We start from the raw sequence: 13661 nt of genomic DNA, 5'->3' as shown, positions 1-13661 counted from the left end.
GGTTCAAACAAAAGGGACCAATGGAGAATTAATGCAATTTGACATCACTTTAATTGCTATGGCTATGAAATAACAAGGGCTGCAGTTTTACAAGGTCTTTAAGTCTTCTATGCCAAAGAGTGCTGGTGCCTCACCAAACGAAAACTCCCAGGATTCCATGGCATTGCGCCACTGCAGTTAAAGTGGTGTCAAACTGCATTGAATTTATAGTGTAGATGTACCCCAGATCCTGCAGTAGAGAGGGTTTCCATATCTGAGTAAAGTGGCAAAAAAGCAAAGACATAATCTATTCTGAAAGAACCTATAAGAATCACCGATCCCCTCTACTATCTCTATCGTGATGCTGCTTCTGGACTTTTAAAATAATAATAATAATAATAATAATAATAATAATAATAATAATAATAATAATATTTCTTAGCTGCCTCTTCTTGTGGCTCGAGGCGGGTTACAGCATAAAATCCATAAACATTGTAAAAAATCCATAAATACACATATTAATATGTATTTCTGTCACTGGGCAGGTGCTTTCCCCTCTCTGTGGAATGACCATCGGCTTATCCATTGGTCATATAAAAATACACAATTTTGGCCTCCAAACTTGCTCACGACTGATACAAGAGGTCAACTTATACATAAGTATCTACGGTAGTTTTAATGGAAATAGCACCCTCCTAAGCCTTTCACTATTTATTTGTTAATGTGTATATTTACTAACCTGTATTCTATGTATTATGTTGATTTGCCAGTTTGACTCCACCTCTTAGGTGTGGGAGGGGTTATAGACATGTGATTGTACTGAGCATGTTCAGACTCAGGACTCCATTTTGTATTCAGTCTGCTTTACAACTCAGTGGAGGCAGATGCATGTTGCTGTTTGGACTTCAGCAGAAAAGTATGACTTACGGATTTCCATGAGTACAACTATACCTAAAGACTATGGACTACTGATTAAGAATGGTACCCCGTGTACTCAATATAAGAGAAAACTACATCCTATCTATGACTGAACTTTAAATAAGAAATGTGCCTGGATGGTGAATTAATATAAGATGTTTTTGAGTAAACAAGATACATTATTTTTCAAAGAAGACTTCATTTTTTTAAATCTCCGAGTGCATATTTTAAACTAAGAGGTTTCAAGGGAGTGTATATTTTTGAGCAATTACAACTGCAATTTCAGCTTCAAAAAAACCACCATCCTCTGCTAAACAAATATATTTTTGTAGTGGCATGTCTTTGCCCTTGGCAGTTCAAAGACATGGTTCTTCAGTTTAACAGTGGAGTTATCTGTGTGCCATTATATGAATGCTTATTAGTATCACCTGTTCAAAGGGTTGACTTCTAACAAGGTCATGTTTTTCTTGACTAGTGGTTTGCAAAGGGGGTCTATGCATATTCATGGAGATTCACATTTGCCAAATGGATATGACATCGTTTTTCCTTTTCAATAAGGTTATGGCATTTATTTACAAAGGGATATGTGCCCAGAGACCGAGTGCAGTTATTTCCAATAGTTTTTCAGAGAAATTATACCTGTTTTGACTGCTGGTTAAGGGAAGAGATGTGCACTTAAAAGTTAACAGTGTTTGACAAGAATGATTAAATCGGAGCACTTCACATGAAAGCACACAAGATGGCACTACTAGATTAGAGCAATTTATTTAATGTTTTGTGACCTAAAAGGGCAGCAAAGGGCAGAAGGAAGGTAGCTTTGGAAGAAAAGGTTATAGCTTTAGTTAAGAAGAATCATGAGTATGGCGTTTTAAAAAGTCTTTCCAAAGGAAAACAGTTACACGGTTATCTCCTGGATAAGCCCATATCGACAACAACTAAAATGTGAATGGAAATGTTTTTTCCCCCTAGGAAGATGGATCGATATATTTCTAGACATTGTATTAAATTATCTAAGATTGGCTTTAAAAGTGTTGTTGTTTGAACAGCTCAAATATTTGTCTTTCTGTTTCCAAACATCTTTTTTTACTGCTGCTTTTAAAGTACATTCTAAATCAATGTTTATTTGTTTTATTGTATTATGTAAGTATTTCATGCTGAGAGCTTCTGCAATAGGACAGCTCATAAATGAAAAGACACCAGGTAAGTGAAATAAAAGACTCTTCAGACTAGACATGACGAATGCTAGGGAGGCAGAGGCCCACTTGCAAAGCTCATTTTTAACAAACTGATCTATTTTTGAAAAGCTATAAAACAGAAAAATGTAACCAGAGAAGGACAAAGCTGCAGAGTAAAAGCATATCTTTAAAAAATTCAGAGAAAAGCAACTCAAAAGTGAAGAAACATAGCATATAACACAACACACAGATGGCCAAGGTGGAAGCCTTATGCATGATGCACTGCAAGCTTAACCTATACATTACTTTCTAAAATGTGAGAAGGCAAATCTTCCCATTACAAAGGAAAATATATGGTGTTTTTCACAATCCTTTAGCCTGAGAATATGGAACAGAACCAGCCTTAGGTCATATCAGAAAACCAGATATACAAAAGAGTCCGGTCCAAGGTTTGGTCTACTCACCTTTGCAGTGGTTTTCATCCCAAGGATATGCACAGTTTTGAATGCCATTGCAGACCAGAGAATTATTGATGCACATGTTGCTATGGCAAAAGTAAGTGCCACCCGAGCAGGGAGCTATAGAGGAGCAAAAAAAAAAAAAAAAAAAAAAAAAAAAAAAGGGGGGGGGGGAGTTCTGGGTTACCCCATCAATAAGTCATATATTATATAGCAACATGTGTAATCGAAGGCTTTCATGGCCGGCTGGAATCACTGGGTTGCTGTGAGTTTTCCGGGCTGTATGGCCATGTTTCAGAAGCATTCTTTGTGACGTTTTACCCACATCTATGGCAGGCATCCTCAGAGGTTGGGAGGTCTGCTGGAAACTAGGCAAGTGAGGTTTATATATCTGTGGAATGTTCAGAGTGGGAGAAAGAATTTTTGTCTGTTTGAGGTGGAAATGTTGCAATTTGCCAGCTTGATTAGCACTGAATAGCCTTGCAGCTTCAAAGCCTGGCTGCTTCCTGCCAGGGGAGGGGGATGTAGGGACTAAAAACAGGGAATTTCAGGCAGGAAACAATCAGGGCCAGCTAACACCACCCAACAAAGGATTCCCCCAGGCAGGAAGCAGCCAGCCTTTGAAGGTGCAAGGCTATTCAATGCTAATCAAGCTGACCAATTGCAACATTCCCATCTCAAACAGACAAAAGTTCTTTCTCCCACCCTGGAAATGCCACAGATATATAAACCCTACTTGCCTAGTTTTTAACAGATTCCACAACTTCTGAGAATGCCTGCCATAGATGTGGGTAAAACGTCAGAAGAGAATGCTTCTGGAACATGGTCATACAGCCTGGAAAACTCACAGCAACCCATTATATAGCAACACATTCAAAATATTTCTACAGTTGTGGTTAACAACATGCCATGCCCATCTCCTTGACAATAGTATTAAAAATAGCAGTCTTTTTGTCACCTATGCTGTTGGTAAGGGTTGATTTGCACAGTTTTTGAGTTACTTAAATAGCCAGTGTTTTTAAAGGAAGGAGTAATATACATTAAATTATTGCAATCCGTGCCGAGTTATATATTTTGATTTAAAGCACACTAATCTCATGATAAGGACACCAGCTGATCAGAGCACGTTAATGCCGTTTGAAGTTTAATTATAATTCTTTCTATTTCAAGCCCCCTTAATTGTCTGTTTCAAGGAAGAGCCCAGCTGATTTGGATCAAAATGGCCCGTCGTTCGAGAACATCTTCCAATTTTAAAATGTCTGATCTGTTTAAAAAATTAATCCAGTTTCCTCCTCTATCCTGAAAGCCACATTAATTATTCAGCCAGAGGTTATGACTGAAGTATGGATACCAAACTTCTCAAATGCAGAGGAAAGCAACTTTGCTTTAGCACATAGTATAATAGTATATGGTATAGTATATCCTATAGTACAGTGATGCATTGCAAGCTACAGTTCTATCTTTTGATCTCCCCATTTGGAATAGGGAGTTGACAAGTCTTACAGCTGATTGAGGCCCCATCTACACTGTTTGAAATTGCATTATATGGTCAGTGTAGATTCCTATAATGCGCTTCAATGCACTATGTTATATGAGTGTACACTTACCATATAATGCAGTTTCCGCCTACATTATATGGCAGTGTAGATGGGGCATAAATCTCCCTACTTCTCTGGGATCATGGGTTGATCCTTTTTGATCTGGTCTAGAATTATATGTTAACTCAGCCTCCTTTTGAACCAAAAGCTGTTTTCCATTTAGTGCATGTTCAATACAAGAAAAATGGGTCAAATTTAATACTGCTTTCTCATATTTTATAACATATGATTCCCATAACTGTAGGATTGTTATTTGCAGTTTTCATTTATCCACATACAACAAAATATCTGCTTTCTAGTCATTTCCTAGGTTCTCCAGTATGACCCTAAGATATTTCTGAGCCAGGGGTACTTCATTTCAATAGGTTTGCTATTATCTATATTTTCATGTATCCACACAAATTATGGGACTGTACCTCCTATGGATACAGTCATTGTACCATAGTCCTGGAATTCTATGATTCTAAAACACTATGTAACACAGGCATGGACAAAATTTGGCCCTCCAGGCTGTTAGGAATTGTGGGAGTTGAATTCCAAAACCCCTGGAGGGTCAAAATTTGCACATGCCTGATAACATTATTTTTGTTCCTGAGTTTTATAAATGCCATTTCCTAATTGGTTCTATCATAAAAACATGGGAAATGTTTATTAAACTGCAAAAACTTTGTCCCTGCAGGAGGGACATCCTGCAGCACATTTTGCCATATTTTTTCCAAGGATATTTCAATGAGTCTCAATCAATTCAACGTAGTTTGTGTCAGCCACAAAAAACGAAGTTTCTGGAGCAGAACAACTACTTTCAAAATAAGGACCACACAATTAAACAGGAATAACACTTTCAAACCAGGAACATAATATTTTTCAAATTTTGTGACATAGTGTAGTTCTAAGCTTTTGGAATATTATCTTTTATATTTTCACTATATATACTTGCCAGTTTGCTTAATATCAGATTGCATTTTTAGTAATGTATCTGGATTAGTTTTACAACAACTTGCGTAGTTTTATATTTGTATTACTCCTTCCTTTCCCTGTGTCTATGCATGTGAATGATGCATAAATGACGATAATATACTTACGATCCACGAATGATGTAAAGAGCATTCTGAATCTGCTTAATCTACTGCCTTCATCCGCCCACATCCGCACCACTCCAGTCCCGGTCTGTAGCATAACATCATTTGCGACTGTGCTGCAAAACTTTGCTTTCAAGTTTTCGATGGAACTGCTTCCATCATACACAGCCACAAAGTTCCTTTTGCATTCATTGGAATGTTCCATTTGGTAGTCTAGAAATCTTAAATAGATCTGTTTGGTAGGGGGGAAAGAAATAAACCTTGAGCAAAGAAATGAACTAATGATTAAAGTTAAGAACGTATTGTCTTCCAATACCAATATTGCCAAACAAACCAACAAACTAATATCAGTGGTTTTCAACTTGGGGGTCCCTAGGTGTTTTGGCATACAACTCCCAGAAATCTCAGTCAGTTTACCAGCTGTTAGGATTTCTGGGAGTTGAAGGCCAAAATATCTGGTTGAGAACCACTGCAATAAACATTTCTATTCTGGGCATAGAAATGTTGCTGTCACTCTACAACTTAATTCTTTTATGCACAAAGGAGAAGTTAAAGTTCATTTTTAATCTTCAAACAAAGTTAAATCTGCATTGCCAAGGTGTATAATTAGAGTAGCAAAAATGAAAGTTATACAACTCATTTGTTTGTATGGCAACATTAGTTCTTTATGTTTTCTGCTTCCCGTCCTGCTTTCCTAAATAATATTTTCATTAAAAGTGCAACACCAAAGTATGCAAACAAAAGAGACAACAACACTAAATGATGCCTAAAAGGATGCAAACTTTTATGCAAACTGTAACTATGTCTCACTCCAGTAAATCTGTTTTGCCTAAAGCTGCCAGCAATAGCTACTGTATTGTACATAAGTCAAACAGGCCAGCAGTCTCTGCATTAAAGGAGAAATGGATACCAATAAAATAGAAGGAATGGCAATGTTCATGAGCTTCAACCCTCCAGGACCTTAAAAGGGTTCATTTTTGAAGAAAGGAAGCAAGCTTTGGAAGGAAACGTTATTGCTCTAGTTGACAAGAAGCATGAGCACGAATAAAGGAACCTAAGTATTCAAAGTATTTATTTCAAGTACTTATTGTGGCACTATCTAAATTAAATCGCCTTATCAGTGCAAAGACATCTGTGTTATACCCAACCATTATTTTGTGAACAGCTATTGTTAAGGAAACCATCAGCGTCGATGCTTGTTGCAACTTGAATTTATTCTGATTTTATTGTTTACAATCTTCTTCATTTTGCCACACACCACAGAAAACAAATATTTAGGCCACTCTTAGAAATTAATAGCTGAAATTGATAGCAACCCAGGACAGAGGCATCAGAATACAGTCCTCAATTACAAAACTAAGGTAAACTATAAGAGCATCAAATGATGTGAGATGTCTCCTGTTAAATACGCCAGAATATCATGTATAGGAATCTGTTTTTGATAGTAAAGGTAAAGGTTTCCCCTGACGTTAACTCCAGTCGTGACCGACTCTGAGGGTTGGTGCTCATCTCCATTTCTAAGCCGAAGAGCTGGCGTTGTCCATAGACACCTCCAAGGTCATGTGGCCATAGGCATGACTGCATGGAGCGCCATTACAAATATATAATTTTCCCATTGGTATTTAATTTCATATACTTTTTGTTTAGGCACTAGTTGACAAATAAGTTAATTTATTTTATTATACTTACAAATAATATCTCATGAATTAAATATACCAGTGTCTATAGAAAGTTGTATGAGCCATTTCTAATATTCTAGGCAGCATGTGCTCCCCTCTAAGGTATTTCAGCCATTTCCCATAATGAAGACATTTTTATGGCGGCAGAACTAAAATAAGTTTGACCCTTAGTTAAAATTAAGGAACAGATTTATTTTATTATGGCACTTAATTTAATGTATGAATATTAACACAGAGAGGGGGGAAAGAGTTTGAAGCCAAATCGAAAGGATTGCATTCAAATGTGTCAACATGCCATAGGTCTCTAAATATGATTCTTATATGTAATAAATAAATGAAATAAATAGCCACCCACCCCAACAAAACCACAGTGGAATGATGCACAGCAGTCACAAACAGGCGCACTCTTGTGCACTGAAGGCAGTTTATGAAGCCAGCATCTATCTTGATTTCTCGCAACTCCCAACAAATAACAGGTAATTAATTTCAATGAATGAGACACAGCATGCAAATGATTACTAATGGCCAGCTGTTCCCAACCACTAATGAGCCGAAAACCGATTAGACACAAAGAGATTCCACAGCCTCACCTTAGCGTTTGGAGTGGCTTTAATGGTCCATATGCAGTCCACCGCTTGCCCAGGCTTTGTTTTCTCTTCCTGTTCTACCTGACTGGACCGCACGATCCCATCGGCTCCGGAGAGCTCAAATTGGCAATCTAGAGAGGAAGGCAGACACAATGGGTTGTCAAACCAAGGGCAGGAGTGATTTAAAACGTAATGAACAAAAGAGATTAGTACTGCAATACTAGACCTGGAATGGGATTTAAAATACCTCCTAGGTATGTGAAGTCAGGGTCTGTACAGGAGAAGAAGAAAAAAAGAGGATGATTGGATTTCGGAACGCTAAGCAGTCTCTTGGAATTTAAGCAGAAAAGGAGACAGACAGGTAAACACACAATACTAGGATATACTGAGGGATACACTGAGGGACTTTACTAGGTGCACAATGTCAGCAATTCAATAATTTAATATGACTGCTGTTATGCAATATTAAGGACTCATTGACACCAGGCGTCTTCAACCTGCAGCCCTCCAGCTGTTTTGGATGTCATTTCCCAGAATTCCTGACCATTGGAAAGGCTGGAAAGAGGTGTTCTGGGAGTTGGAGGTCCAAACCCCTGGATGGCAACAGGTTGTACAGGCCTGATCAGCACTATGACCTGAAGTGGATGATGTCCAGGGACTTCCAGCCTGTAATGAAGGGTAAAGCAGGCTTTGCGTTAAGGAAAGTTGGAGAATGTGGCTGAACTTCATTGAACCCCCCCCCCCACCACCACCACCACCACCTTCAGGGCAACAGACTGGCAAGAAAACAAACGGGTCTGCTGTCTTCACACCTGTGCTATCATCCCCCTTCTCCTTGTGCTTCCAATGCTTAGCTCACAAACTATCCCTATAATCCCTGAATGTTAATTCAAAAGATCAATTCAAAAGGTAGAGTCCCCAGTGGCGCAATGGGTTAAACCACTGTTTCTCAACCTGGGGGTCAGGACCCCTGGGGAAGTTGCGAGGTGGGTTTCAGAGGGGTCGCCAAAGACCATTAGAAAACATATTTCTGATGGTCTTAGGAACCCCTTTGGCAGAGAAGGCTGAAGACTCTCCACCTGTCCTTCTTGTCCTTTTTGGAAACAGATGGCAAATCCTCCCACCAAAAGCCCTCCTCCTGCAAGTTTGGTTCAATTCTATCATTGGTGGAGTTCAGAATGCTCTTTAATTGTAGGTGAACTATAAATCCCAGCAACTACGACTCCCAAATGACAAAATCAATCTTTCCAGCCCCACTAGTATTCAAATTTGGGAGTACTGGATATTTGGGCCAGATTTGGTCCAGTGAATGGAAATATATCCTGCATATCAGATATTTACATTACGAATCATAACAGTAGCAAAATTACGGTTATGAAGTAGCAACGAAAATAATTTTATGGTTGGGGGTCATCACAACATGAGAAACATGTATTTAAGGGGTTGTGGCATTAGGAAGGTTGAGAACCACTGGGTGAAACCCTTGTGCTGGCAGGACTGCTGACTGAAAGGTTCAAATCTGGGGAGCAGGGGGAGCTCCCGTGTGTCAGCTCTAGCTCCCCACATGAGAGAAGCTTCCCACAGGATGATAAAACATCAAACATCTGGGCGTCTCCTGCATAATGTCCTTGCAAATGGCCAATTCTCTCACACCAGAAGCGACTTGCAGTTTCTCAAGTCGCTCCTGACACACAAAAAGAAAACATATCAAAAGGTCTCAGTGGAAGTGGGTGAAAGGCATCGTATGATTCTAGATGTGACAAATGGGAATGGGGAGGGGGAACTTCAAAGAAAAGATAGAAACCCAGGATATTTCAAGAAAGCGTTTGGATTGCAAACCATGGATATGAATCCCAAATCAAAACAAAGAGAACAAATAGTATTGATATTCTCAGGGATTTTTTTTTCTTGTTCGAATAAGCCCACAAACAGGCAAAATACATTGAGTCGGTTTTCATATTGTCAGTGAATTCAACAGTATCTTGGCATAATAGTCAAAGTGAGTAAAGGGATGACATTTTTTCACCTGGTATAAAGGAATACTTTGCTTTAAATCCCTCTCCTTCGAGCTCTTCGTCGGAAGTAAACTTTATCCACATAAATCTGCCTGTTGATCTAATCAGGGTCGGGCTTTTGAGACCACAGTAGCGGTCAATGAGGGGGGAGAAACCAAAGGGTCCGTCTCGAACCTCCAGGTGATCAAAGCGACATTCGAATGAAGGCTCAATGTAATATGGCTCATCAAAAGTCAATTCAATTCTTTGGCGTGGAGCGGCTGTGACAAAGAAAAGACAACCCAGATCAATAGGACTTTCAGAAATACGGAGAAAGATTCTGCACCTATTGACATATTTATGACTCAGCTTATAACAAGAATTTGTTCTGAAAGTATATTGATAAAAAGGCATAAAAACAATATGCCATCTGTCTATAATAAAAGAGAAACGGTTCACAAGCATGAAATCTAAGCAAGTGAAATGAGGTTTCAGAATAAATATTACTGGGCATTTTGAAGTGATAGGGGTAATATTAGTTTCTGTATTTTTCTGCAAGAAAATAGAGTTTGAAACAAATGTAATATCTATTTCGCTGCTTTAGCAACATAAATGCTTCGTGACATTTATAATCTAGCATATAAAATTATACTGTTTGGCACATGAGTGAAGTATAAACATACAAAACTTTTGGATCTCTACAAGCAAAAATGTGAAAATAGCTATTAAGTAGGAAGCTCAAATATTTATGCAACCTAAGCACATAAGTTTTGCAACTAAGGCCCCTTCTACACTGCCATAAAATTCCAGATTATCTGCTTTGACAATCTGGATTATATGGCAGTGCAGAAGGGGCCTAAGAACCAGGGCAGAAAATGAACAGATCTATCTATCTATCTATCTATCTATCTATCTATCTATCTATCTATCTATCTATCTATCTAAAAAAAACACAAGGACTTTGAAGTGTACTATTTGAAAAGAAATAGGTGGCAGACGTTCCAAACTAGCACACAGCTTTGTAGTCAATAGAATTTTTAGCTCTATTTTTATACTATTAGCATCAGAATATACCCTATACTGTAATTTAAAGTGTCTTCATACCTGTCATGCTGTACAAAGTCACATGCTTGATCACAGACACCAAACTTGGTGTGTTATTCATAGCAAAAAGGAGAAATTATAATAAGGTTTTGGATCCAGACTGTCAACTACTCACAAATACTAGATTTCTGTAATTTTGCTCCAAAATGCCTACTTAAGGACCCATTTTGATCAAACTTGATGACTCTAGTTGGAATAACCATTATCCATGCAAATTTGGGACAAAACTGTAGATTTAGCCTTTTTTCAGAAAACATCAGTTTACATTGATACATAAAGACTGTGAGTAAGTGCTAGCCAAACTTTGGCTTCATTTTCAATCATTGGCATCAACTTGGGTAACACTAGGTAGATCTTCTTGCACATTACCTATTTCATGAGTTCAGTTTTAGAAGATTTCCCATGATTGACTGTGGTACTGCAGAGAGCATCCATACTTTGAGCAATGAAATAATAAAAAAACTCAATAATCATAGAGATGATTCATTACCTTCTAAAATATAGACGCATTCCTGGTTGGGTGGGTAGAATTTAGGGAAGTTTGGTGAAGCAAAGTGGCCTCCGTTGCTTGTTCGCACCCAGTCGCTGCACTGGGTAGATGCCATGCGGTTGCCTCCAGTATTCTGGCCAACTTTGTGAATGAAGCAGAAGGAGGAGTCATTCTAGGAAATATCTGCAAACAACAGTCCTATATAGATCTGTGAGCCTTGTGGACTATTTATCTACTGAACAAGAAACAACTTATTGATATACATCTCTTTCCCATAAAGGGCTTCAATTAGTTAAGCTACTTCTTTACAAGGAAAGCTGAATGATATTCCAAAATGGGAAGATAATATCAACCTGACATCTGATAGAAACACTTCTGCTCAGATAAAAAATAATGGGAATGTGTTCATTGCTTCAGCCAGAATTTCAAAGCTTCTGTTTACTAACGGTAAAGGTTTTCCCCTGACATTAAGTCTAGTTGTTTCCAACTCTGGAGGTTGGTGGTCTTCTATATTTCTAAACCAAAGAGCCAGTATTGTCCATAGACACCTCCAAGGTCATGTGGCCGGCATGACTACATGGAGCACTGTTACCTTCCCGCCGGAGCGGTACCTATTGATCTACTCACATTTGCATGTTTTCAAACTGCTAGGTTGGCAGAAATTGGGGCTAACAGCAGGAGCTCACTTCACTTCCCGGATTCAAACTTGCAACCTTTCAGTTAGCAAGTTCTACAGCTCAGCGGTTTAACCCGCTGCGCTATCACGGGCTCCATGTTGTTTACTAGATTCTCATAATCTCATGAAGTCTCCATATTTTGATTCTATGACACATATTCCTGAAGGAAAAAAAAATACTCCTCCAATATTCCAACTAGAAGTGAATCTTTTTCTTCCTCTCTGCAGGAATTTAAGTACTGAACAGCAACTTTTTCTTTCTTCAAAAAGACAGATTATATGTAAGGGTACATATAATGAATTTAAATAGTATGTGGAATATTTAATGTGAAATTTTTTCCACCGAAGCTTCCCAAGTGCTAATTATTCAGTGCCTTTTCATCATGAATACGTCTTACTTGGGGAGCAATTAACAGATATATTGACTTGTGTGAAAAAGTTAATTAGTAAAAGCCTTGCCTGTCAACACTACAAGAACAAATCTCGTTTCTTTATTATGTAAGGATATCTTCAATGACCATGGCTACAAAAAACATGGCTATGAAGACATGAATTAGTAAGACAGGAGCCTGGTTCTTTCTCACCCTTTCCATGGGAACATCACACGACATTGAACCCAGGAAATTTTGACTGGTTGTTGGTTAATAATATCAATGGGAAACTCTGGCTCAATGAAAGTCCAAACTTCTCAATGCCTGTGTTCCTGAGAAGTAGAAACGGGGCAAGCCTGGGGATATATGATTTATAAATGAATGGATAACTACCTGAATAGAACATATGCCTCAGTACAAAATGTGTTGTTGCTATGTGCCTTGAACTCGACGCCAAGTTATGGCAACTTTTTCATATGGTCTTCTTGCCAGGTTTCCCCCCGCAGGATATGTTTGCCACTGCTTTCCTCTAAGGCTGACAAAGATAACAATGTCTCCAAAGTCACCCCAGGTTAATATTACATAGCTGAGTCAGGATTTGAACCCTGGTCTCCTAAAGTCCTAGTCTAACACTCAAACTGTTGCCTTACTCTGACCCTCTCCACTATACTGACTTAATAATAAAAGTGTTTTCTCTCTTTTCCAGATGGACAAACAAGACTTGTTTGGGAAAAAGGGGCACCTCTGAAATTCAGACTTTTATTGTACAAACACATAATTACAGACTTTCTGAAATAAAACTTGTACTGTACCTTGAGTCTTCTGAGCCACAGCAATCCCTTCCACTACGAGTATTGTTATCAAGAACACTGGTGGGGGAAAAAAACAGAACAGAAATATAGGTGTATAAGTACCACAGAAACCCCTGGGTTTTACTTTCAAATCCATCCTGTGAGGCACACTTTTTTGTCCCAGCCTAAATTGCCCTAGAATTTGGTGAAATCCCACAATTAATTCTTACCCGTTTGTTTAAGAAATCTCGTCGTTAGCTCTGGGATTTTCCAGTCTTGGGACAAATCAGGCTGGAACAACTCATTCCACTGGTGGTTTCAATAACAACAACAACAACAACAACTTTATTCTTGTACCCGGCCTCCATATCCTCAAAGGGACTCAGGGCAGTTTACATAAGAAAAACAATCCATAAATTTAAAACACAGTATAATAACATAGTTATAAAACAACATAACATGACAATTATTAAAACCAAGACATCAATTGCTATGTACAGAGGGGGATTACTGATTAGTGTAAAACTCTGAGTAAAGACCATGAGTAAAATAGAGATGGGCAGGGGAGGACAAGGAATTGATTGCATTAAAACACTAAAACCTATAAAATGGGGGGGCAATATTAAAGTGCAGCACAGTTTGAAAACATGATACATGGCTGGTGGCCTCTTCACTCAAAAGCGCACCAGAACATCCATGTTTTAGACTCCGGCGGAAGGTGGACAACGAAGGAGCCAGTCTAATCTTCCTGGGGAGCGAGTT

The 13661-nt window shown here is 38.5% G+C and overlaps 1 protein-coding gene across 6 annotated transcripts in view; it reads right to left on the bottom strand.

The window, feature by feature from the left end:
• The window catches only part of neto2 (neuropilin and tolloid like 2), a 57354-nt gene that overhangs the window by 20210 nt on the left and 23483 nt on the right, over positions 1 to 13661 (bottom strand). For 4 of the 6 annotated variants that reach the window (XR_010000643.1, XR_010000644.1, XM_008113906.3 and 1 more), the window contains exons 2-8: positions 12921 to 12977; positions 11062 to 11202; positions 9500 to 9748; positions 7700 to 7744; positions 7477 to 7604; positions 5211 to 5439; positions 2537 to 2650 (exon numbers count right to left, since the gene is read on the bottom strand). Coding sequence is in view for 4 of the 6 variants with exons in the window: in XM_008113906.3 (XP_008112113.1) it covers positions 2537 to 2650; positions 5211 to 5439; positions 7477 to 7604; positions 7700 to 7744; positions 9500 to 9748; positions 11062 to 11202; positions 12921 to 12977 (963 nt within the window). In the remaining 2 variants the exon portion in view is untranslated. Of the gene's footprint in view, positions 1 to 2536; positions 2651 to 5210; positions 5440 to 7476; positions 7605 to 7699; positions 7745 to 9499; positions 9749 to 11061; positions 11245 to 12920; positions 12978 to 13661 lie in introns of all 6 variants that reach the window. The other 2 variants (XM_062962011.1, XM_003222927.4) reach the window with 2 other exon arrangements.

This window comes from Anolis carolinensis, unplaced genomic scaffold (assembly GCF_035594765.1).
Source record: "Anolis carolinensis isolate JA03-04 unplaced genomic scaffold, rAnoCar3.1.pri scaffold_9, whole genome shotgun sequence".
Classification (NCBI taxonomy): Eukaryota; Metazoa; Chordata; class Lepidosauria; order Squamata; family Dactyloidae; genus Anolis; species Anolis carolinensis.
The sequence above is the reverse complement of the archived record's forward strand: the minus strand, read 5'-3'. Positions and strand labels throughout refer to the sequence as shown.